A 27500-nucleotide genomic window follows, 5' to 3' on the forward strand; every position below is an offset into this window, starting at 1 on the left:
CTCTCTCTCTCTCTCTCTCTCTCTCTCTCTCTCTCTCTCTCTCTCTCTCTCTCTCTCTCTCTCTCTCAATTTAAGGGATTTATTGGCATGGGAAACAATGTTAACAAAGCAAGTGAAGTAGATAATAAACAATAAACAATGAACATTACACTCACAGAAGTTCCAAAATAATTAAGACATTTCAAATGTCATATAGTGTAAATACACAGTGTTGTAATGATGTGCAAATATTGAATGTACAAAAGGGAAAATAACATAAATATGGGTTGTATTTACAATGGTGTTTGTTCTTCACTGGTTGCCCTTTTCTTGTGGCAACAGGTCACAAATCTTGCTGCTGTGATGGCACACTGTGGAATTTCACCCAGTAGATATGGGAGTTTTTCAAAATAGGGTTTGTTTTCTAATTCTTTGTGGATCTGTGTAATCTGAGGGAAATATGTCTCTCTAACATGGTCATACATTTGGCAGGAGGCTCCCGAGTGGCGCAGCGGTCTAAGGCACTGCATTTCAGTGCTGGCGACGTCACTACAGACCCTGGTTCAATGCCAGGCTGTATCACATCCAGCCGTGATTGTAAATAAGAATTTCTTCTTAATTGACTTCAATAAAATAAATGATGGTTTGTTTTCTAAATCTTTGTGGATCTGTGTAATCTGAGGGAAATATGTCTCTCTGAATATGGTCATACATATTGGGCAGGAGGTTAGGAAGTGCAGCTCAGTTTCCACCTCATTTTGTGGGCAGTGAGCACATAGCCTGTCTTCTCTTGAGAGCCAGGTCTGCCTACGGCGGCCTTTCTCAATGGCTGTCTTCTCCTGAAAGCCAGGTCTGCCTACGGCGGCCTTTCTCAATGGCTGTCTTCTCCTGAAAGCCAGGTCTGCCTACGGCGGCCTTTCTCAATGGCTGTCTTCTCCTGAAAGCCAGGTCTGCCTACGGCGGCCTTTCTCAATGGCTGTCTTCTCTTGAGAGCCAGGTCTGCCTACAGCGGCCTTTCTCAATAACAAGGCTATGCTCACTGAGTCTGTACATAGTCAAAGCTTTCCTTAAGTTTAGGTCAGTCACAGTGGTCAGGTATTCCGCCGCTGTGTACTCTCTGTTTAGGGCCAAATAGCATTCTACTTTGCTCTGTTTTTTGTTGTTAATTATCTGTCTTTGTCTCTGTCTCTCTCTCTCTCTCTCTCTCTCTGTGTCTCGTGTGGGTCAGGGCCTCTCTGTGTCTCTCTCTCTCTCTCTCTCTCTCTCTCTCTCTCTCTCTCTCTCTCTCTCTCTCTCTCTCTCTCTCTCTCTGTGTGTGTCTCGTGTGGGTCAGGGCCTCTCTGTGTCTCTCTCTCTCTCTCTCTCTCTCTCTCTCTCTCTCTCTCTCTCTGTGTCTCGTGTGGGTCAGGGCCTCTCTGTGTCTCTCTCTCTCTCTCTCTCTCTCTCTCTCTCTCTCTCTCTCTCTCTGTGTGTGTCTCGTGTGGATCAGGGCCTCTCTGTGTCTCTCTCTCTTTCTCTCTCTCTCTGTCTCTATCTCTCTGTGTCTCGTGTGGATCAGGGCCTCTCTGTGCTGTATCGATAGCGGCTGTCAGTACTGAATTACTCATCACTGCTGCTGACAAGGTAGCATTGTATTGTGATGTGTGGTGGGCAGCTGCTGCAGAGAGGTGGACCCTGGGAGATTAATGAGTTTTATACACTAGCCACAGCAAACAATTAAATTAGAAATGGAACCCCTCAATAAATTAATAGCCAGCCATCTTTAATTTGGCCATGGTAAATCCAACAGCTTGGTTTGTTGTGAAAGGTTACCGTATTAGTGCAGATTGTCAGCCCAGGTATCTGCTATAGCTGGTGGGCTGTCATGTCTGTGTCTGTAGTCAGTGGTGGTGTCTGTAGTCAGTGGTGGTGTCTGTAGTCGGTGGCTGTAGTCTGCAGTCAGTGGCTGTGTCTGTAGTTGTTGTCTGCTGTCAGTGTCTGTAGTCGGTGGCTGTAGTCTGTTGTCTGCGGCTGTAGTCTGTTGTCTGCGGCTGTAGTCTGTTGTCTGCGGCTGTAGTCTGTTGTCAGTGGCTGTAGTCTGTTGTCAGTGGCTGTAGTCTGTTGTCTGCGGCTGTAGTCTGTTGTCAGTGGCTGTAGTCTGTTGTCTGTAGTCCGTTGTCAGTGGTTGTGTCTGTAGGTGGTTGTAGTCTGTTGTCAGTGGTTGTAGTCTTGTCTGTAGTCCGTTGTCAGTGGTTGTCTGTAGTCTGTGGCTGTAGTCTGTTGGCTGTGTCTGTAGTCTGTAGTCAGTGGTTGTAGTATGTTGGCTGTAGTCAGTTGCTGTGGCTGTAGTCTGTTGTCTGTGGCTGTAATCTGGTGGCTGTAGTCAGTGGCTGTGCCTGTAGTCGGTGACTGTTGTCTGTTGTAGAGGTCGACCGATTAATCGGAATGGCCGATTAGTTAGGGCCGATTTCAAGTTTTCATAACAATCGGTAATCGAAATTTTTGGACGCCGATTATATTGCAATCAACGAGGAGACTAAGCGTGAACATGAGATTCGACCATATTAAGGACCTAAGGCTCGTATTTCTGTGTGTTATGATGTTATAATTAAGTTTATTTGATAGAGCAGTCTGACTGAGCGGTGGTAGACAGCAGCAGGATCGTAAGCATTCATTCAAACAGCACTTTCCTCCATTTGCCAGCAGCTTTTCGCAATGCTTCAAACATTGAGCTGTTTATGACTACAAGCCTATCAACTCCCGAGATTAGGCTGGCAATACTATAGTGCCTATACGAATATTCAATAGTCAAAGGTATATGAAATACAAATGGTATAGAGAGAAATAGTCCTATAATTCCTATAATAACTACAACCTAAAACTTCTTACCTGGGAATATTGAAGACTCATGTTAAAAGGAAACACCAGCTTTCATATGTTCTCATGTTCTGAGCAAGGAACTGAAACGTTAGCTTTCTTACATGGCACATATTGCACTTTTACTTTCTTCTCCAACACTTTGTTTTTGCATTATTTAAACCAAATTGAACATGTTTCATGATTTACTTGAGACTAAATTGATTTAGATGTATTATATTAAGTTAAATAAGTGTTCATTGTTCATTCAGTATTGCTGTAATTGTCATTTATTTTATATATATATATATATATATATATATATATATATATATATATATATATATATATATATATATATATATATATATATCGACCGATTTAATCAGTATCAGCTTTTTTTGGTCCTCCAATTATCGCTATCGGCTTTGAAAAATCATAATCGGTTGACCTCTAGTCAGTGGTTGTCAGTGGTGGTGTCTAGTCAGTGATGGTGTCTGTAGTCAGTGATGGTGTCTGTAGCCAGTGATGGTGTCTGTAGCCAGTGATGGTGTCTGTAGCCAGTGATGGTGTCTGTAGCCAGTGGTGGTGTCTGTAGTCAGTGGTGGTGTCTGTAGTCAGTGGTGGTGTCTGTAGTCAGTGGTGGTGTCTGTAGTCGTGGTGGTGTCTGTAGTCGGTGGTGGTGTCTGTAGTCAGTGGTGGTGTCTGTAGTCAGTGGTTGTGTCTGTAGTCAGTGGTGGTGTCTGTAGTCAATGTCTGTAGTCAGTGGTGGTGTCTGTAGTCAGTGTCTGTAGTCAATGTCTGTAGTCAGTGGTGGTGTCTGTAGTCAGTGGTTGTGTCTGTAGTCAGTGGCTGTAGTCTGTAGTCAGTGGTGGTGTCTGTAGTCAGTTGCTGTAGTCCGTGGTGGTGTCTGTAGTCAGTGGCTGTAGTCTGTAGTCAGTGGTGGTGTCTGTAGTCAGTGGTGGTGTCTGTAGCCAGTGGCTGTAGTCTGTAGCCTGTTGTGGTATCTGTAGTCAGTGGTTGTCAGTGGTTGTGTCTGTAGTCAGTGGTTGTGTCTGTAGTCACTGTCTGTAGTCAGTGGCTGTAGTATGTAGTCAGTGGCTGTAGTATGTAGTCAGTGGCTGTAGTCTGTAGTCAGTAGTTGTGTCTGTAGTCAGTTGTGGTGTCTGTAGTCAGTGGTGGTGCCTGTAGTCAGTGGTTGTGTCTGTAGTCGGTGGTGGTGTCTGTATTAGTGGAGATAGTCGGCCCAGGTGTCTGCTATAGATGGTGGGCTGTCATGTCTGTGTCTGTAGTCAGTGGCTGTAGTATGTTGTCAGTGGCTGTCGTCTGTAGTCAGTGGCTGTAGTCTGTAGGCAGTGGCTGTAGTCTGTAGTCCGTGGCTGTAGTCTGTTGTCAGTGGCTGTAGTCTGTTGTCAGTGGCTGTAGTCTGTAGTCAGTGGCTGTAGTCTGTAGTCAGTGGCTGTAGTCTGTTGTCAGTGGCTGTAGTCTGTTGTTTGTGGCTGTAGTCTGAAGTCAGTGGCTGTAGTATGTAGTCAGTGGCTGTAGTCTGTAGTCAGTGGCTGTAGTCTTCCAACTGGAGAATTGGCCAACAGGCATTAAGTTTGATGTCATTGATGATGATGGTATGTGGCCTACTTTCATTCAGACTACACAGTCTTAATCATTTGGGTGCAGGCTGCTCATTCAGACTACACAGTCTCGTGGCTAGATTACAGGGTACAGGCTGTTCATTCAGACTACAGTCTCGTGGCTAGAACACAGGGTGCAGGCTGTTCATTCAGACTACAGTCTCGTGGCTAGATTACAGGGTACAGACTGTTCATTCAGACTACAGTCTCGTGGCTAGATTACGGGGTACAGGCTGTTCATTCAGACTACAGTCTCGTGGCTAGATTACGGGGTACAGGCTGTTTATTCAGACTACAGTCTCGTGGCTAGATTACGGGGAACAGGCAGTTCATTCAGAGTACAGTCTCGTGGCTAGATTACGGTGTACAGGCTGTTCATTCAGACTACAGTCTCGTGGCTAGATTACGGGGCACAGGCTGTTCATTCAGACTACAGTCTCGTGGCTAGATTACGGGGTACAGGCTGTTCATTCAGACTACAGTCTCGTGGCTAGATTACGGGGTACAGGCTGTTCATTCAGACTACACAGTCTCGAGGCTAGATTACGGGGTACAGACTGTTCATTCAGACTACAGTCTCGTGGCTAGATTACGGGGTACAGGCTGTTCATTCAGACTACTGTCTCGTGTCTAGATTACGGGGTACAGGCTGTTCAATCAGACTACAGTCTTGTGGCTAGATTACGGGGTACAGGCTGTTCATTCAGACTACTGTCTCGTGGCTAGATTACGGGGTACAGGCTGTTCATTCAGACTACAGTCTTGTGGCTAGATTACGGGGTACAGGCTGTTCATTCAGACTACTGTCTCGTGGCTAGATTACGGGGTACAGGCTGTTCATTCAGACTACACAGTCTCGTGGCTAGATTACGGGGTACAGGCTGTTCATTCAGACTACAGTCTCGTGGCTAGATTACGGGGTACAGGCTGTTCATTCAGACTACAGTCTCGTGGCTAGATTACGGGGTACAGGCTGTTCATTCAGACTACAGTCTCGTGGCTAGATTACGGGGTACAGGCTGTTCTGAGCCTCATCTCGTCTTAATCATGTCACTGTTTATGTAACACTTTATTTTACCAATTCATTTTTGATTGAACGCTACTGAAACATGAAATGGCCATGGCCTGAACCTTTGAACATCTCTTTACAATGTTCCTACTGGATTACTAGTGAAAAGAAAAACATTTATTGTTTTCGTAAAGGTTCAATTACATGAAAAATGAATGAAGAAAAGTTTTGATCTTGGAATGTGTTTCCCCACAAGTCTATTGAATGTCTTGGACTAAGAATTAAGTCGGTTGAATGTCTTGGACTAAGAATTAAGTCGGTTGAATATCTTGGACTAAGAATTAAGTTGGTTGAATATCTTGGACTAAGAATGAATTCTTATTTCATGAGTTGTTCCATGGAATCTGAAACGCATGACGATTAAACGTTGATTTGATTTGAGCTGATGCAAACACATCAAAGTAGACTTTGTGATGATGTCATAAAAATGACAGCAAGAAACGAGCAACTGGTTGCTAGACTTGTATCATGTGTTTTGACAGTAAAGGACCATTTGTAATTTTGCCATTTTAGGATTAGATCACGGTTGGGTTTGTTTATTATTTTTTTAAATGTATTTTTAAGGATTGAAACATTTTGAGAATATTTTATGCATATTTCCCATCAATATATTAGGCTAGATACACTGGTAGGACTTTTTTCGTGAATCAAAAAATGTATCTATAAAATAAAGGTTTTTTTATAGCCCCAGTGAAAATATTGTTTTGTGTAGAAATTATTATTAAAATACATTTTGAGTGCTGGTATTTCTTTAAACTGCCTAAAACTGCAATGTACTTTCACAGAGGTGTGTGTGTGTGGGGGGGGGGGGTACCTTCTGGGGTTGTTTGGTGTCATGGATGAGTGTTTGGATGTGAGGTTATATGTAAGTGATAAGTGTATAAATGCAAGTAAAGGTATGTGTTTTCTATTTTTATGAACTTACGTGAGTAGACGGGAATGTTCCAGAATGGTTTGAATGGAACCGTTCTGGGCAGAGACGGTAGGAGAGTTCTGTGAAGGTTCTAGAATGGTTTGAATGGAACCGTTCTGGGCAGAGACGGTAGGAGAGTTCTGTGAAGGTTCCAGAATGGTTTGAATGGAACCGTTCTGGGCAGAGACGGTAGGAGAGTTCTGTGAAGGTTCTAGAATGGTTTGAATGGAACCGTTCTAGGGAGAGATGGTAGGAGAGTTCTGTGAAGGTTCCAGAATGGTTTGAATGGAACCGTTCTGGGCAGAGACGGTAGGAGAGTTCTGTGAAGGTTCTAGAAGGGTTTGAATGGAACCGTTCTGGGCAGAGACGTGAAGGAGAGTTCTGTGAAGGTTCCAGAATGGTTTGAATGGAACTGTTCTGGGGAGAGACAGTAGGAGAGTTCTGTGAAGGTTCCAGAATGGTTTGAATGGAACCGTTCTGGGCAGAGACGTGAAGGAGAGTTCTGTGAAGGTTCCAGAATGGTTTGAATGGAACCGTTCTGGGGAGAGACGGTAGGAGAGTTCTGTGAAGGTTCCAGGATGGTTTGAATGGAACCGTTCTGGGGAGAGACGGTAGGAGAGTTCTGTGAAGGTTCTAGAATGGTTTGAATGGAACCGTTCTGGGCAGAGACTGTAGGAGAGTTCTGTGAAGGTTCTAGAATGGTTTGAATGGAACCGTTCTGGGGAGAGACGGTAGGAGAGTTCTGTGAAGGTTCTAGAATGGTTCTGGTGTCTACTGCAGCTGTCTCGTTCACTGTTTCCCCGTTTAGAAACTCGCAAGCCTGACAATTCCCCCTGAGACAGGAGCTCACAAACACACACACACACACACGTCTGATTCTGTGCCACAGTTAAACCACCTTCTGCATGAAAAATACTTGTTTTGATCACGTGGACTGGCATATGTTCCCGGGTAGCCTCTGAGAATAACATTGATTTATTCACTTACACGATGACAAGAGTTCATCAGGAAGTATACTCTCCTTCACGTCTCTCTTCACGTCTCATCCAAAATTCCATGACTGTCACAGCCCTATATCCCCCTTCTGACACACGTTTGGGGCGGCAGGTACCCTAGTGGTTAGAGCATTGGTCCGGTTACCGAAAGGTTGCTGGATCGAATCCCTGAGCTGACAAGGTACAAATCTGTCATTATCCCCCTTAACAAGGCCCACTGTCCCCTGGTAGGCCTGTCATTGTAAATAAGAATTTGTTCTTAACTGACTTGCCTAAATAAGGGTAAAAGAAATGTAATATAGTGAACAACTTCTGACCAGATCCCTATGAGCCCTGGTCTGAAGTAGTTCACTATATAGGGAATAGTTCCACTTCCTGTAGATACATAACCTGTTGGATATTCCAGAGGTGGAAAAAGTACCCAATTGTCAAATTGTAGTAAAAGTAAAGACACCCTTAATAGAAAATAACTCAAGTAAAAAGTGAAAGTAAAATACTACTTGAGTTATTTTCTTTAGGAATGTAAGTGAAGTACAAGTTGTCAAAAATATAAATTGTAAAGTACAGATACCAACAAAAAAAAGTAGTACTTTAAAGTATTTGATAATAAAAAAAAAACTGCATTTTTCCCACCATAGATCAAATTGACAGAGAAAAGGCTGTGCGTGACGACGTAGTGCTCATAAAAATACCTTTTGCGGTTCACATTCCCATGTAAAAAATACAAATTACAAGTTAGATGGGTTTCCATTCCTTTTTTCAACTCGACTGATGGTTTTGTCACAAGAAAATGTTACATTTTATATATATATGTATATATGTATGTATATATGTATATGTATGTATATATGTATATATATATATATATATATATATGTATATATGTATATATGTATATGTGTATATATATGTATATGTGTATATATATACAGTGCCTTGCTAAAGTATTCGGCCCCGTTGAACTTTGCGACCTTTTGCCACATTTCAGGCTTCAAACATAAAGATATAAAACAGTATTTTTTTTTGTGAAGAATCAACAACAAGTGGGACACAATCATGAAGTGGAACGACATTTATTGGTTATTTCAAACTTTTTTAACAAATCAAAAACTGAAAAATTGGGCGTGCAAAATTATTCAGCCCTTTTACTTTCAGTGCAGCAAACTCTCTCCAGAAGTTCAGTGAGGATCTCTGAATGATCCAATGTTGACCTAAATGACTAACGATGATAAATACAATCCACCTGTGTGTAATCAAGTCTCCGTATAAATGCACCTGCACTGTGATAGTCTCTGAGGTCCGTTAAAAGCGCAGAGAGCATCATGAAGAACAAGGAACACACCAGGCAGGTCCGAGATACTGTTGTGAAGAAGTTTAAAGCCGGATTTGGATACAAAAAGATTTCCCAAGCTTTAAACATCCCAAGGAGCACTGTGCAAGCGATAATATTGAAATGGAAGGAGTATCAGACCACTGCAAATCTACCAAGACCTGGCCGTCCCTCTAAACTTTCAGCTCATACAAGGAGAAGACTGATCAGAGATGCAGCCAAGAGGCCCATGATCACTCTGGATGAACTGCAGAGATCTACAGCTGAGGTGGGAGACTCTGCCCATAGGACAACAATCAGTCGTATATTGCACAAATCTGGCCTTTATGGAAGAGTGGCAAGAAGAAAGCCATTTCTTAAAGATATCCATAAAAAGTGTTGTTTAAAGTTTGCCACAAGCCACCTGGGAGACACACCAAACATGTGGAAGAAGGTGCTCTGGTCAGATGAAACCAAAATTGAACTTTTTGGCAACAATGCAAAACGTTATGTTTGGCGTGAAAGCAACACAGCTCATCCCTCTGAACACACCATCCCCACTGTCAAACATGGTGGTGGCAGCATCATGGTTTGGGCCTGTTTTTCTTCAGCAGGGACAGGGAAGATGGTTAAAATTGATGGGAAGATGGATGGAGCCAAATACAGGACCATTCTGGAAGAAAACCTGATGGAGTCTGCAAAAGACCTGAGACTGGGACGGAGATTTGTCTTCCAACAAGACAATGATCCAAAACATAAAGCAAAATCTACAATGGAATGGTTCAAAAATAAACATATCCAGGTGTTAGAATGGCCAAGTCAAAGTCCAGACCTGAATCCAATCGAGAATCTGTGGAAAGAACTGAAAACTGCTGTTCACAAATGCTCTCCATCCAACCTCACTGAGCTCGAGCTGTTTTGCAAGGAGGAATGGGAAAAAATGTCAGTCTCTCAATGTGCAAAACTGATAGAACCATACCCCAAGCGACTTACAGCTGTAATCGCAGCAAAAGGTGCCTGTAGCCTAACAAACCGCATGCTTTCCCGACGAGTCATAGTGAGGAGGACTGCACAACATGTAATCGCGTGACACCAGATTTAGAAATAGAAACAGGGATAGGGGGGGTGGCAGGCAGTTGCCCAGCTCTACTGTGTTTTCTGCTTGATGTTGAGCCAGCGACACGCAGGGTCTGTCAGGGCTATGACCCTCTGCATGTCCAGAGAGGTCTGAGCTGTGGGACGGAGAGAGGGTGGGCTGGTGTGTCAGGGAGGATTGCAGGCTAGTAGAGTGGGATGTTTGGAAAAGAGCTTCGTAGCCCTCGTGCCCCCAGAGCCCACAATATGTATTAGTCTGGTTTCAAGCTGTTTACATGGGGGGGGGGCTTGGGGGGAGGCTTACTGTAGGGGACATGTGCAGCATTTACCTCTACAAATTAATTTTGATCACTTGTGGGAAAACAAATCAGAAACAGGAAGTATTTAGTCCCATGGGGTATCGAGTTGGGTTTTTGATCAGCGGGTGAGAGATTTCTCTGGGGTATTGAAGCATATGGACAGTGTGTCACAGGCAGGACTAGCGTTGTACTCCTATCCAGACCTGGGTTTAAATGCTACTCTAAATCATTCAAAATACTTAATCTGGGCTTGATTGAGCTTGCCTGGTGTGATGGAAGCAGGACCAATAGTTGAGAAATTGCAAACCCGATGCATCTGACTCCACAGGCAGGCTGATGCAAATTATAAAATACTTTTAAAGATTTCAAATAGTATTTGAACCCAGGTGTGTTCTTGCCTATTCAGAGCCAGCCCAATACAGGCTAGCCAACACCAGCCCAACACAGGCTAGCCTACACCAGCCAGACACAGGCTAGCCAAACACAGGCTAGCCTACACTAGCCCAACACAGGCTAGCCCTACACCAGCCCAACACAGGCTAGCCTACACCAGACCAACACAGGCTAGCCCAACACAGGCTAGCCCTACACTAGCCCAAAAGTCACAGAATGGCACTTGATCCACACAGATAAACTCAGCTACTGCCCTGGAAGTTGGGCATCTTTTGGGTTTCAATATGATTACATTTGAAAAAAGTTGCGTCCATTTAAAAAAAAAAAATGCTTTTTTGTTGTTTTAATTGAGAGACAGCCATATATGAATTAATGAATCAAATCATCCAATCAATTTTGACTTTTGTTTTTAACCAATCTAGCTACAAAACAACACAATGGTAATAATTCATTTGAATAGTAAATCTTTATTGATAAACTGGGTAAATCAAGATGTAACCTAGGTCTATTCATAATGCAGGTGAATGAATATAATTCAATGGGGGGGGGGGGGGGGCTTGGGGGGAGGCTTACTGTAGGGGACATGTGCAGCATTTACCTCTACAAATTAATTTTGATCACTTGTGGGAAAACAAATCAGAAACAGGAAGTATTTAGTCCCATGGGGTATCGAGTTGGGTTTTTGATCAGCGGGTGAGAGATTTCTCTGGGGTATTGAAGCATATGGACAGTGTGTCACAGGCAGGACTAGCGTTGTACTCCTATCCAGACCTGGGTTTAAATGCTACTCTAAATCATTCAAAATACTTCATCTGGGCTTGATTGAGCTTGCCTGGTGCGATGGAAGCAGGACCAATAGTTGAGAAATTGCAAACCCGATGCATCTGACTCCACAGGCAGGCTGATGCAAATTATTAAATACTTTTAAAGATTTCAAATAGTATTTGAACCCAGGTGTGTTCTTGCCTATTCAGAGCCAGCCCAATACAGGCTAGCCAACACCAGCCCAACACAGGCTAGCCAAACACAGGCTAGCCTACACTAGCCCAACACAGGCTAGCCCTACACCAGCCCAACACAGGCTAGCCTACACCAGACCAACACAGGCTAGCCCAACACAGGCTAGCCCTACACTAGCCCAAAAGTCACAGAATGGCACTTGATCCACACAGATAAACTCAGCTACTGCCCTGGAAGTTGGGCATCTTTTGGGTTTCAATATGATTACATTTGAAAAAAGTTGCGTCCATTTAAAAAAAAAAAATGCTTTTTTGTTGTTTTAATTGAGAGACAGCCATATATGAATTAATGAATCAAATCATCCAATCAATTTTGACTTTTGTTTTTAACCAATCTAGCTACAAAACAACACAATGGTAATAATTCATTTGAATAGTAAATCTTTATTGATAAACTGGGTAAATCAAGATGTAACCTAGGTCTATTCATAATGCAGGTGAATGAATATAATTCAATAGGAGTGCATCATGGATTGAGTTATTCCGCTTTTTTTTATAGCTGATTTCATGATGACAAACAATCCCTTCCATTTAGGAGAACATATCATTTTATTATATTGATCAACAGCATTTGCACATTAAGGAGCAAATCTCTTTATTTAAAAAAAAATACGTGCTGTCTCTTTAAGAGTAGTGATGTCATTTGCAGGCAGAGAATGGCTGTGGAATCTGGCTGTGTCGCTATGGAAATGTAGAAACCAGACGTGGAGATGAATGAGTTTTTTTGGTGGCGAGGGAGACCTAGGGAAATTAATAATTACGTTTTTGGTGGCGAGGGAGACCTAGGGGAATTAATAATTACGTTTTTTGGTGGCGAGGGAGACCTAGGGAAATTAATAATTACGTTTTTGGTGGCGAGGGAGACCTAGGGGAATTAATAATTACGTTTTTTTGTGGCGAGGGAGACCTAGGGGAATTAATAATTACGTTTTTGGTGGCGAGGGAGACCTAGGGGAATTAATAATTACGTTTTTTTGTGGTGAGGGAGACCTAGGGGAATTAATAATTACGTTTTTTGTGGCGAGGGAGACCTAAGGGAATTAATAATTACGTTTTTGGTGGCGACGGAGACCTAGGGAAATTAATAATTACGTTTTTGGTGGCGAGGGAGACCTAGGGGAATTAATAATTACGTTTTTTGGTGGCGAGGGAGACCTAGGGAAATTAATAATTACGTTTTTGGTGGCGAGGGAGACCTAGGGGAATTAATAATTACGTTTTTTTGTGGCGAGGGAGACCTAGGGGAATTAATAATTACGTTTTTGGTGGCGAGGGAGACCTAGGGGAATTAATAATTACGTTTTTTTGTGGTGAGGGAGACCTAGGGGAATTAATAATTACGTTTTTTGTGGCGAGGGAGACCTAAGGGAATTAATAATTACGTTTTTGGTGGCGAGGGAGACCTAGGGGAATTAATAATTACGTTTTTGGTGGCGAGGGAGACCTAAGGGAATTAATAATTACGTTTTTGGTGGCGAGGGAGACCTAAGGGAATTAATAATTACGTTTTTGGTGGCGAGGGAGACCTAAGGGGAATTAATAATTACGTTTTTGGTGGCGAGGGAGACCTAAGGGAATTAATAATTACGTTTTTGGTGGCGAGGGAGACCTAAGGGGAATTAATAATTACGTTTTTGGTGTCAGTCATCTTTGAAATCAGCATATTTTACATTACGGTTAGCATGTTAGTTAGCATGTCATCACAAACACAGTACTAGGGTTGTGAATTGATGTTTGCTTCAGCTGTAACAAGGAAAGTAGGCTTACAGTTTTAAAGCTGCAGTATCTAATTGTTTTGACGACCCTATCAATTTCACACAGAAATATCAGTTATAGTTGACGTTTTAAGAACCCCATAGATCTGTTCTATTTCTATCTTTTCCTGTTAAGTTTGGTATTTACATTTTTTTATTTTTTTTATTTCAGTTTTGTACACCAGCTTCAAACAGCTGAAAATACAATAATTTTTGGTTATGGAAAATATATTTTACAGTGGTTTAGATGGCACAATGATTCTCTACACTATACTCGCTTGTTTTGGTACATAAACTGAAATTAGGGCGGGAACTATTAGAATTGTATCAACCAGGAAATGGCGGAGCGATTTCGGCATAGTGCACCTTTTTAATGTTGGAAGCTACCGGTATCATATAGCATTGTAAAAGTGTTCTAGCTGGTATGGACATCACAGGAGGTTGGTGGCACCTTAATTGGGGAGGACGGGCTCGTGGTAATGGCTGGGGCGGAATCAGTGGAATGGTATGGAATCCCTGTAAACCATGTGTTTGAGGCCGTTCCATCGGCTCCGTTCCATCGGCTCCGTTCCATCGACTCCGTTCCATCATCGGCTCCGTTCCATCGGCTCCGTTCCATCAGCTCCGTTCCATCGGCTCCGTTCCATTGACTCCGTTCCATCGGCTCCGTTCCATTGACTCCGTTCCATCGGCTCCGTTCCATCATCGGCTCCGTTCCATCGACTCCGTTCCATCGACTCCGTTCCATCGGCTCCGTTCCATCGGCTCCGTTCCATCGGCTCCGTTCCATCGACTCCGTTCCATTGACTCCGTTCCATCTGCTCCGTTCCATTGACTCCATCGGCTCCGTTCCATCGACTCCGTTCCATCGGCTCCGTTCCATCGGCTCCGTTCCATCGGCTCCGTTCCATTGACTCCGTTCCATCGGCTCCGTTCCATTGACTCCATTGACTCCGTTCCATTGACTCCGTTCCATCGACTCCGTTCCATCGACTCCGTTCCATCGGCTCCGTTCCATCGGCTCCGTTCCATCGGCTCCGTTCCATCGGCTCCGTTCCATCGGCTCCGTTCCATTGACTCCGTTCCATCGGCTCCGTTCCATTGACTCCATTGACTCCGTTCCATTGACTCCGTTCCATCGACTCCGTTCCATCGACTCCGTTCCATCGGCTCCGTTCCATCGGCTCCGTTCCATCGGCTCCGTTCCATCGGCTCCGTTCCATCGGCTCCGTTCCAGATATTTATGATGAACCGTCCGCCCCTCAGCAGCCTCCGCTGAAGGACATTGTTTTGCGAACAGTTTCAATATTTCTACATGTCGTGTAACAGTATTCAAGTGTGTTAGCTTGGGGGAGGAGCCGACAATCCAACCCAGACCGCTCTAGCAATGAACGAGTAAGTAGAGCAATACTGACAGTATAGTATTTTAGTAATCAAATCAAAGTTTATTTGTCACATGCGCCGAACACAACAGGTGTAGTAGACCTTACAGTGAAATGCTGAATACAACAGGTGTAGTAGACCTTACAGTGAAATGCTGAATACAGCAGGTGTAGTAGACCTTACAGTGAAATGCTGAATACAACAGGTGTAGTAGACCTGACCGTGAAATGCTGAATACAACAGGTGTAGTAGACCTTACAGTGAAATGCTGAATACAACAGGTGTAGTAGACCTGACAGTGAAATGCTGAATACAACAGGTGTAGTAGGCCACACAGTGAAATGCTGAATACAACAGGTGTAGTAGACCTTACAGTGAAATGCTGAATACAACAGGTGTAGTAGACCTTACAGTGAAATGCTGAATACAACAGGTGTAGTAGACCTGACAGTGAAATGCTGAATACAACAGGTGTAGTAGACCTCACAGTGAAATGCTGAATACAACAGGTGTAGTAGACCTTACAGTGAAATGCTGAATACAACAGGTGTAGTAGACCTGACAGTGAAATGCTGAATACAACAGGTGTAGTAGACCTCACAGTGAAATGCTGAATACAACAGGTGTAGTAGACCTTACAGTGAAATGCTGAATACAACAGGTGTAGTAGACCTTACAGTGAAATGCTGACTTACAGGCTCTAACCAACAGTGCAACAAAGGTATTAGGTGAAAAATAGATAGGTAAATAAATAAAAACAACAGTGAAAAATAACAGTAGTGAGTAGAGAGGCTATATACAGTAGAGAGGCTATATACAGTAGAGAGGCTATATACAGTAGAGAGGCTATATACAGTAGAGAGGCTATATACAGTAGAGAGGCTATATACAGTAGAGAGGCTATATACAGTAGAGAGGCTATATACAGTAGAGAGGCTATATACAGTAGAGAGGTTATATACAGTAGAGAGGCTATATACAGTAGAGGCTATATACAGTAGAGGTTATATACAGTAGAGGCTATTATATACAGTAGAGGCTATTATATACAGTAGAGAGGCTATATACAGTAGAGAGGTTATATACAGTAGAGAGGCTATATACAGTAGAGAGGCTATATACAGTAGAGGCTATATACAGTAGAGGCTATTATATACAGTAGAGAGGCTATATACAGTAGAGAGGTTATATACAGTAGAGAGGTTATATACAGTAGAGGCTATATACAGTAGAGAGGCTATATACAGTAGAGAGGCTATATACAGTAGAGGCTATATACAGTAGAGGCTATTATATACAGTAGAGGCTATTATATACAGTAGAGACTATATACAGTAGAGGCTATTATATACAGTAGAGGCTATTATATACAGTGGAGAGGCTATATACCGTAGTGAGGCTATATACAGCAGTGAGGCTATATACAGTAGAGGCTATATACAGTAGAGAGGCTATTATATACAGTAGAGAGGCTATATACAGTAGAGAGGCTATATACAGTAGAGAGGCTATATACAGTAGAGAGGCTATATACAGTAGAGGCTATATACAGTAGAGGCTATTATATACAGTAGAGGCTATTATATACAGTAGAGAGGCTATATACCGTAGTGAGGCTATATACAGCAGTGAGGCTATATACAGTAGAGGCTATATACAGTAGAGAGGCTATTATATACAGTAGAGGCTATTATATACAGTAGAGAGGCTATATACAGTAGTGAGGCTATATACAGCAGTGAGGCTATATACAGTAGAGGCTATATACAGTAGAGGCTATGTACAGTAGTGAGGCTATATAGAGTAGAGAGGCTATATACAGTAGAGAGGCTATATACAGTAGTGAGGCTATATACAGTAGAGGCTATATACAGGCTATATACAGGAGAGGCTATATACAGTAGAGAGGCTATATACAGTAGTGGGGATATATACAGTAGAGAGGTTATATACAGGAGAGAGGCTATATACAGTAGAGAGGCTATATACAATAGCGAAGCTATATACAGTAGTGAGGTTATATACAGTAGTGAGGTTATATACAGTAGCGAAGCTATATACAGTAGAGAGGTTATATACAGTAGTGAGGCTATATACAGTAGAGGCTATATACAGTAGAGAGGCTATATACAGTAGTGAGGCTATATAGAGTAGAGAGGCTATATAGAGTAGAGAGGCTATATACAGTAGTGAGGCTATATACAGGAGAGAGGCTATATACAGTAGAGAGACTATATACAGTAGCGAAGCTATATACAGTAGAGAGGCTATATACAGTAGTGAGGATATATACAGTAGTGAGGCTATATACAGTAGAGGCTATATACAGTAGAGAGGCTATATACAGTAGTGGGGCTATATACAGTAGAGAGGCTATATACAGTAGCGAGGCTATATAGAGAGGCTATATACAGTAGAGAGGTTATATACAGTAGAGAGACTATATACAGTAGAGAGGCTATATACAGTAGAGAGGCTATATACAGTAGAGAGGCTATATACAGTAGAGAGGTTATATACAGTAGAGAGGCTATAACAGTAGAGAGGCTATATACAGTAGAGAGGCTATATACAGTAGTGGGGCTATATACAGTAGAGAGGCTATATACAGTAGAGAGGCTATATACAGTAGAGGCTGTATACAGTAGAGAGGCTGTATACAGTAGAGAGGCTGTATACAGTAGAGAGGCTATATACAGTAGAGAGGCTATATACAGTAGGGAGGCTATATACAGTAGGGAGGCTATATACAGTAGAGGTTATATACAGTAGAGAGGCTATATACAGTAGAGAGGTTATATACAGTAGAGAGGCTATAACAGTAGAGAGGCTATATACAGTAGAGAGGCTATAACAGTAGAGAGGCTATATACAGTAGAGAGGCTATATACATATCTAAATATCAGTATACCGTGCAACACCAGCTTGCACACAGTTCTTTTTGTGCAGACAACTGTTGGCAAAACAAGGTCCTTCAGAGGCTGCTGAAGGGGCGGACACAGTTCTCTTTGTTCTCTCCGGTTTAAGGGTTCTTTTGTTTGATCATGGTGATGAAATATTCTTAAACAAGTGCATGTGACATAATATATTATGAGATACTTTCTCTTGTAAAAACATACGGTTCAAAAGTTTGTCGTCACTTAGAAATTGTCCCACTCCCTGGTGGTGTCCCACTCTCTGGTGGTGTCCCACTCCCTGGTGGTGTCCCACTCTCTGGTGGTGTCCCACTCCCTGGTGGTGTCCCACTCCCTGGTTGTGTCCCACTCTCTGGTTGTGTCCCACTCTCTGGTTGTGTCCCACTCCCTGGTGGTGTCCCACTCCCTGGTGGTGTCTCTGGTGATGTCCCACTCCCTGGTGGTGTCCCACTCCCTGGTGATGTCCCACTCCCTGGTGGTGTCCCACTCCCTGGTGATGTCCCACTCCCTGGTGGTGTCCCACTCCCTGGTGATGTCCCACTCCCTGGTGGTGTCCCACTCCCTGGTGGTGTCCCACTCCCTGGTGGTGTCCCACTCTCTGGTGGTGTCCCACTCTCTGGTGGTGTCCCACTCCCTGGTGATGTCCCACTCCCTGGTGGTGTCTCAGGGAGAGTTGGCATATAAAAAATAAACATTTCAATTACACACTTGTGTGTAACAGGACAAATATAAACAAACCCAAAATTATCAGGTTTTCTGGGAAAAGATTGGGCTTTTTTTTCAGGCAAGGTGAGAGCTGGCCACACTGGGCCAATGCTTTGGGGCCAACATGGACCCGAAGAGGTGCATTGGGCCTCATCGTGCCATTTTGGACGTGTTTCCTGGTGGCTACCTAAACAGATAAGACAGGCTAACATTATCCTGTCTGCCCAAATACAGGTCTCAGTTCAGCTCATAAACAAGTGTTAGTTAGGCAGCTATCTGCTATCTTCACCCTAATACAGGTCTGGGTAAAGTTCATAAACAGGTGTTAGCTAGGCAGCTATCTACTGTCTTCACCCAAATACAGGCTTCAGTTCAGTTCATAAACAAGTGTTAGCTAGGCAGCTATCTACTGTCTTCACCCAAATACAGGCTTCAGTTCATTTCATAAACAAGTGTTAGCTAGGCAGCTATCTACTGTCTTCACCCAAATACAGGTTTCAGTTCAGTTCATAAACAGGTGTTAGCTAGGCTGCTATCTACTGTCTTCACCCTAATACAGGTCTCAGTTCAGCTCATAAACAAGTGTTAGCTAGGCTGCTATCTACTGTCTTCACCCTAATACAGGTCTCAGTTCAGCTCATAAACAAGTGTTAGCTAGGCAGCTATCTACTGTCTTCACCCTAATACAGGTCTGGGTAAAGTTTGTAAACAGGTGTTGGCTAGGCAGCTATCTACTGTAACCCAACCCCTCTGAATCAGAGAGGTGTGTCTTCCACATTTAACCCAACCCCTCTGAATCAGAGAGGTGTGTCTTCCACATTTAACCCAACCCCTCTGAATCAGAGAGGTGTGGCTTCCACATTTAACCCAACCCCTCTGAATCAGAGAGGTGTGTCTTCCACATTTAACCCAACCCCTCTGAATCAGAGAGGTGGGGCGGGGGGGGGGTCTGACTGAATCGACATCAACATCCCGACATCCACATCCACATCCCGACATCCACATCCCGACATCCACGTCCCGACATCCACATCCCGACATCCACATCCTGACATCCACATCCCGACATCCACATCCTGACATCCACGTCCCGACATCCACGTCCCGGCATCCACGTCCCGACATCCACATCCACGTCCCGACATCCACATCCACGTCCACATCCCGACATCCACATCCCGACATCCACACCCCGACATCCACATCCCGACATCCACATCCCGACATCCACATCAGCATCCCGACATCCACATCCCGACATCCACATCCCGACATCCACATCCACATCCCGACATCCACATCCCGACATCCACATCCCGACATCCACATCCCGACATCCACATCCCGACATCCACATCCACATCCCGACATCAACATCCCGACATCCACATCCCGACATCCACATCCACATTCTGACATCCACGTGCCGACATCCACGTCCCGGCATCCACGTCCCGACATCCACATCCACGTCTCGACATCCACATCCACGTCCACATCCCGTCATCCACACCCCGACATCCACACCCCGACATCCACATCCCGACATCCACATCCCGACATCCACATCCCGACATCCACATCAGCATCCCGACATCCACATCCCGACATCCACATCCCGACATCCACATCCACATCCCGACATCCACATCCCGACATCCACATCCCGACATCCACATCCCGACATCCACATCCCGACATCCACATCCACATCCAGACATCCACATCCCGACATCCACATCCCGACATCCACATCCCTACATCCACATCCCGACATCCACATCCCGACATCCACATCCCGACATCCACATCCCCACATCCCCACATCCACATTCCGACATCCACGTCACGACATCAACGTCCCGACATCCACGTCCCGACATCCACATCCCGACATCCACATCCACATCCCGACATCCACATCCCGACATCAACGTCCCGACATCAACGTCCCGACATCAACGTCCCGACATCCACGTCCCGACATCCACACCCCGACATCCACATCCAGATCCCAACATCCACATCAACATCCCGACATCCACATCCCGACATCCACATCCCGGCATCCACATCCCGACATCCACACCCCGACATCCACATCCAGATCCCGACATCCACATCAACATCCCGACATCCACATCCCGGCATCCACATCCCGGGGAACAATGGGTAGTTAGGCAGTTAGCCTGTTTTGTCAAAGGAGACCAGATGCTCTCTGGCTTCCCTTGCCTTCAATACTACTGGCGGCAACAATGTCATTCTCGTTTTGACCAGGCGGCATCAGATAGATGGTCTACCTGGTAGAGAGACAGAGGAGAGCTGTTTATTTATTTATTAACTTTTTTCTTTTCTTAACTGCATTGTTGGTTAAGGGGCTCGTAAGTAAGCATTTCACTGTAAGGTCTACTACACCTGTTGTATTCATCATTTCACTGTAAGGTCTACTACACCTGTTGTATTCAGCATTTCACTGTAAGGTCTATTACACCTGTTGTATTCAGCATTTCACTGTAAGGTCTACTACACCTGTTGTATTCATCATTTCACTGTAAGGTCTACTACACCTGTTGTATTCAGCATTTCACTGTAAGGTCTATTACACCTGTTGTATTCAGCATTTCACTGTAAGGTCTACTACACCTGTTGTATTCAGCATTTCACTGTAAGGTCTACTACACCTGTTGTATTCAGCATTTCACTGTAAGGTCTACTACACCTGTTGTATTCAGCATTTCACTGTGAGGTCTACTACACCTGTTGTATTCAGCATTTCACTGTAAGGTCTACTACACCTGTTGTATTCAGCATTTCACTGTAAGGTCTACTACACCTGTTGTATTCAGCATTTCACTGTGAGGTCTACTACACCTGTTGTATTCAGCATTTCACTGTAAGGTCTACTACACCTGTTGTATTCAGCATTTCACTGTAAGGTCTACTACACCTGTTGTATTCAGCATTTCACTGTAAGGTCTAATACACCTGTTGTATTCAGCATTTCACTGTAAGGTCTACTACACCTGTTGTATTCAGCATTTCACTGTAAGGTCTACTACACCTGTTGTATTCAGCATTACCCTGTAAGGTCTACTACACCTGTTGTATTCAGCATTACCCTGTAAGGTCTACTACACCTGTTGTATTCAGCATTTCACTTTGAGGTCTACTACACCTGTTGTATTCAGCATTTCACTGTGAGGTCTACTACACCTGTTGTATTCAGCATTTCACTGTGAGGTCTACTACACCTGTTGTATTCAGCATTTCACTGTGAGGTCTACTACACCTGTTGTATTCAGCATTTCACTGTAAGGTCTACTACACCTGTTGTATTCAGCATTTCACTGTAAGGTCTACTACACTTGTTGTATTCAGCATTTCACTGTAAGGTCTACTACACCTGTTGTATTCAGCATTTCACTGTAAGGTCTACTACACCTGTTGTATTCAGCATTTCACTGTAAGGTCTACTACACCTGTTGTATTCAGCATTTCACTGTAAGGTCTACTACACCTGTTGTATTCAGCATTTCACTGTAAGGTCTACTACACCTGTTGTATTCAGCATTTCACTGTAAGGTCTACTACACCTGTTGTATTCAGCATTTCACTGTGTGGCCTACTACACCTGTTGTATTCAGCATTTCACTGTAAGGTCTACTACACCTGTTGTATTCAGCATTTCACTGTAAGGTCTAATACACCTGTTGTATTCAGCATTTCACTGTAAGGTCTACTACACCTGTTGTATTCATCATTTCACTGTAAGGTCTACTACACTTGTTGTATTCAGCATTTCACTGTAAGGTCTACTACACCTGTTGTATTCAGCATTTCACTGTAAGGTCTAATACACCTGTTGTATAACATTTTATTTGATTTGGTTTAAGAAGGGCCCATTTATTCAAAAAGTGTCTCAGACTAAAAATGCTGATCAAGGATCAGTTTTGCCTTTTTTTTTTTTTTTTTTAGATCCTGATGAATCAGATTATCTGAAAACTGATCCTAGATCAGCACTCACAACTTTGATACTTGTCCACATCAGATGCTAATATTAATCTGGATGGAAACTCAGCAGTGGAGAAGCAGTGAAAGGTGATCACGCCTCATAGCAGCTGACAGCTAAGGGCCTTGTTGTGGTGGAGGGAGAGGAAGGAGGAGGGGGGAAGGGAGAGTGAGGGAGGAAGGGAGAGTGAGGGAGGGAGGGAGGGAGAGTGAGTGAGGGAGGAAGGGAGAGTGAGGGAGGGAGGGAGGGAGAGTGAGTGAGGGAGGAAGGGAGAGTGAGGGAGGAAGGGAGAGAGAGGGAGGGAGGGAGTGAGAGAGGGAGGGAGGGAGTGAGAGAGGGAGGGAGGGAGTGAGAGAGGGAGGGAGTGAGGGAGGAAGGGAGAGGGAGGGAGCGAGAGGGAGGGAGAGGGAGGGAGGGAGGGAGAGCGTGAGGGAGAGCGAGGGAGGGAGGGAGAGCGAGGGAGGGAGAGAGGGAGGGAGAGAGGGAGGGAGGGTGAGGGAGGGAGAGAGGGAGGGAGAGAGGGAGGGAGGGTGAGGGAGGGAGGGAGGGGGAGGGAGAGTGAGGGAAGGAGGGAGTGAGGGAGGGAGGGAGAGGGAGGGGGAGTGAGGGAGGGAGAGGGGTGTTAATATGCTATTCCTAAAACACTGAACACATAGCTCACATCTCGTTCCCCACACACTAGTCTTTTTATAGGCCCCAGTCCAGCTAACAGGGATTATTTGATTATTTTTAAAGTATGGACCATGATGCAATTATTTCCTATTGTGGCTGGCTATCGGAGCTGTCCTCTGCTTTACACACAAACACACACACACACACACACACACACACACACTTTCAGTGTGCTCCGCTTTAATCAAAGACTGCCCCTCTCATCCACTTCGTTTCATTAGACTCACAGGTCATTGGTTGGGGTTGGGGGGGACAGTCACTCTGATTGGTTGGTGTTGGGGGGAGCAGACATTATCATTAGTCGGTGTTGGCGGACCAGACATTCTCATTGGTCTGTTGTTGGGGGGGGACAGTCACTCTGATTGGTTGGTGTTGGTGGAGCAGACATTCTCATTGGTCTGTTGTTGGGGGGAAGATGTCTAGCCTAATTGTGACCTCTAACCTCTCTTTTCTTTGTGTGTTTGTTTGTCAGGTGAGGGACGTGTGTAGAAGGGACTGTCTCAGCTCTGAGTCATGGAATGCCCCCTCCGTCCGCCACTAGCCGCCTCCTCTCTACAGACTGACTTCCAGACGCTGAGTTAGCGACACACTGCTCCCCTCCAACTGAACACAACCAGGAAGGGGACGAAGTCACAGCAGAGCTTCGTACGCACAGAGGAAAGGATTTACAGCTCCTCTCCAACGAACCAATAGCTAGCTGCTTTTAGCTAAGTTGGTTAGGTTGAGTTAGGTAGGTTTCTCTCCTTGTCTTGTTTTTTTTTCTGTGGATTTGGGATTTTTGATCGAGAGTCAAAATGGTGGATTTACAAGAGTACCTGTGGATGGTGATCCTGGGCTTCGTCATAGCCTTCATCCTGGCGTTCTCTGTGGGGGCCAACGACGTGGCCAACTCGTTCGGGACGGCGGTGGGGTCGGGGGTGGTGACGCTGAAACAGGCCTGTATCCTGGCGTCCATCTTTGAGACGTTGGGTTCCATGCTGCTTGGAGCCAAGGTGGGGGAGACCATACGGAAAGGCATCATAGACGTCAACCTATACAACGAGACGGTGCCTGTTCTCATGGCGGGGGAGGTCAGCGCCATGGTCGGTACGTATACCATTCATTGTGTCAGTGCTGGGGATGCTACCAGTCTGGGGATGCTACCAGTCTGGGGATGCTACCAGTCTGGGTGATCTGGGTCTGGGGATGCTACCAGTCTGGGGATGCTACCAGTCTGGGTGATCTGGATCTGGGGATGCTACCAGTCTGGGTGATCTGGGTCTGGGGATGCTACGAAGTGTGGGTGCTCTGGGTCTGGGGATGCTACCAGTCTGGGGATGCTACCAGTCTGGGTGATCTGGGTCTGGGGATGCTACCAGTCTGGATGATCTGGGTCTGGGGATGCTACCAGTCTGGGTGATCTGGGGATGCTACCAGTCTGGGGATGCTACCAGTCTGGGTGCTCTGGGTCTGGGGATGCTACCAGTCTGGGGATGCTACCAGTCTGGGTGATCTGGGTCTGGGGATAATACCAGTCTGGGTGATCTGGGTCTGGGGATGCTACCAGTCTGGGTGATCTGGGGATGCTACCAGTCTGGGGATGCTACCAGTCTGGGGATGCTACCAGTCTGGGTAATCTGGGTCTGGGGATGCTACCAGTCTGGGGATGCTACCAGTCTGGGTGATCTGGGTCTGGGGATGCTACCAGTCTGGGTGATCTGGGTCTGGGGATGCTACCAGTCTGGGTGATCTGGGTCTGGGGATGCTACCAGTCTGGGTGATCTGGGTCTGGGGATGCTACCAGTCTGGGTCTGGGTCTGGGGATGCTATCAGTCTGGGTGATCTGGGTCTGGGGATGCTACCAGTCTGGGTGATCTGGGGATGCTACCAGTCTGGGGATGCTACCAGTCTGGGTGATCTGGGTATGCTACCAGTCTGGGTGATCTGGGTCTGGGGATGCTACCAGTCTGGGGATGCTACCAGTCTGGGTGATCTGGGTCTGGGAATGCTACCAGTCTGGGTGATCTAGGTCTGGGGATGCTACCAGTCTGGGTCTGGGTCTGGGGATGCTACCAGTCTGGGTGATCTGGGTCTGGGGATGCTACCAGTCTGGGTGATCTGGGGATGCTACCAGTCTGGGGATGCTACCAGTCTGGGTGATCTGGGTCTGGGGATGCTACCAGTCTGGGTGATCTGGGTCTGGGAATGCTACCAGTCTGGGGATGCTACCAGTCTGGGTGATCTGGGTCTGGGGATGCTACCAGTCTGGGGATGCCTCCAGTCTGGGTGATCTGGGTCTGGGGATGCTACCAGTCTGGGTGATCTGGGTCTGGGGATGCTACCAGTCTGGGGATGCTACCAGTCTGGGGATGCTACTAGTCTGGGAATGCTACTAGTCTGGGGATGCTACTAGTCTGGGGATGCTACTAGTCTGGGTGATCTGGGTCTGGGGATGCTACCAGTCTGGGAGATCTGGGTCTGTGGATGCTACCATTCTGGGTAATCTGGGTCTGGGGATGCTACCATTCTGGGGATGCTACCAGTCTGGGGATGCTACCAGTCTGGGGATGCTACCTGTCTGGGTGATCTGGGTCTGGGGATGCTACCATTCTGGGTGATCTGGGTCTGGGGATGCTACCAGTCTGGGGATGCTACCAGTCTGGGTGATCTGGGTCTGGGGATGCTACCATTCTGGGTAATCTGGGTCTGGGGATGCTACCATTCTGGGTAATCTGGGTCTGGGGATGCTACCAGTCTGGGGATGCTACCAGTCTGGGTAATCTGGGTCTGGGGATGCTACCAATCTGGGTAATCTGGGTCTGGGGATGCTACCAGTCTGGGGATGCTACCAGTCTGGGTGATCTGGGTCTGGGGATGCTACCAGTCTGGGAGATCATTCTCATTACTCTGTCTTGTAGTATTATACAGCTGTCTGACAACAGGTTTTTCATCCAATACGAAGGCTAACAAAAGCGATTTTCTTGAACTGTGCCTGAACCTAACTGACTTAGCCAGCAGCATACCACCCTGCATACCACCCTGCATACCACCCAGCATACCACCCTGCATACCACCCAGCATACCACCCAGCATACCACCCTGCATACCACCCATCATACCACCCTGCATACCACCCTGCATACCACCCAGCATACCACCCTGCATACCACCCAGCATACCACCCTGCATACCACCCTGCATACCACTGCTGGCTTGCTTCTGAAGCTAAGCAGGGTTGGTCCTGGTCGGTCCCTGGATGGGAGACCAGATGCTGCTGGAAGTGGTGTTAGAGGGCCAGTAGGAGGCACTCTTTCCTCTGGTCTAAAGAATATCCCAATGCCCCCAGGGCAGTGATTGGGGACACTGCCCTGTGTAGGGTGCTGTCATTTGGATGGGACGTTAAACGGGTGTCCTGACTCTCTGAGGTCATTTAAAGATCCCATGGCACTTATTGTAAGAGTAGGGGTGTTAACCCCGGTGTCCTGGCTAAATTCCCAAGCTGTCCCTCAAACCATCACGGTCATCTAATAATCCCCAGTTTACAATGGTCTCATTCATCTCCTCTTCCCTGTAACTATTCCCCAGGTCGTTGCTGTAAATGAGAAAGTGTTCTTACCTGGTAAAATACAAAAATGGACACAAAAGCATCTCCTTTAAGGGATTTTTTTCAGGCCAAATCTTAGTTTGTACGACCACCTCTCTCTCTCTCTCTCTCTCTATCTCTCTATCTATCTACAGGTTCAGCGATTTGGCAACTCATCGCCTCGTTCCTCAAACTACCCATCTCCGGGACGCATTGCATCGTGGGTTCGACCATCGGGTTCTCCATGGTGGCCATTGGCACCAAGGGCGTACAGTGGATGCAGCTGGTCAAGATTGGTATGTCAATGACTATGTTACCCAGCCTGCTCTGCATAGGGTTTACTATCAATGACTACATTACCCAGCCTGCAGCTGGTCAAGATTGATAATTATTTGTTTATTAGGATCTCTTTCAGCCCACCACTGGCTAGTCATCACATGAGTCCGTCTAATATGACTACATTACCCAGCTCACCACTGGCTAGTCATCACATGACTCAGTCTAATATGACTACATTACCCAGCTCACCACTGGCTAGTCATCACATGACTCAGTCTAATATGACTACATTACCCAGCTCACCACTGGCTAGTCATCACATGACTCCGTCTAATATGACTACATTACCCAGCTCACCACTGGCTAGTCATCACATGACTTAGTCTAATATGACTACATTACCCAGCTCACCACTGGCTAGTCATCACATGACTCAGTCTAATATGACTACATGACCCAGACTGTTTATGACTACATTACCTAGCCTGCTCTGGGGTAGGGCTGACTGTTTATGACTACATTACCTAGCCTGCTCTGGGGTAGGGCTGACTGTTTATGACTACATTACCTAGCCTGCTCTGGGGTAGGGCTGACTGTTTATGACTACATTACCTAGTCTGCTCTGGGGTAGGGCTGACTGTTTATGACTACATTACCTAGCCTGCTCTGGGGTAGGGCTGACTGTTT

At 45.5% G+C, this 27500-nt stretch overlaps 1 protein-coding gene across 2 annotated transcripts in view; it reads left to right on the plus strand.

Annotated features, from left to right (window-relative positions):
- The window catches only part of LOC110525072 (sodium-dependent phosphate transporter 2), a 144247-nt gene that overhangs the window by 55044 nt on the left and 61703 nt on the right, over positions 1 to 27500 (plus strand). For both annotated transcript variants that reach the window (XM_036979238.2, XM_036979239.2), the window contains exons 2-3: positions 23445 to 24058; positions 26690 to 26830. In XM_036979238.2, coding sequence (XP_036835133.1) covers positions 23767 to 24058; positions 26690 to 26830 — 433 coding nt within the window. In that variant the 5' untranslated portion in view covers positions 23445 to 23766. The remainder of the gene's footprint in view (positions 1 to 23444; positions 24059 to 26689; positions 26831 to 27500) is intronic.

The sequence above is a fragment of the Oncorhynchus mykiss genome, chromosome 6 (genome assembly GCF_057628025.1).
Source record: "Oncorhynchus mykiss isolate SJ-2025 chromosome 6, ASM5762802v1, whole genome shotgun sequence".
NCBI classification, from domain to species: domain Eukaryota; kingdom Metazoa; phylum Chordata; class Actinopteri; order Salmoniformes; family Salmonidae; genus Oncorhynchus; species Oncorhynchus mykiss.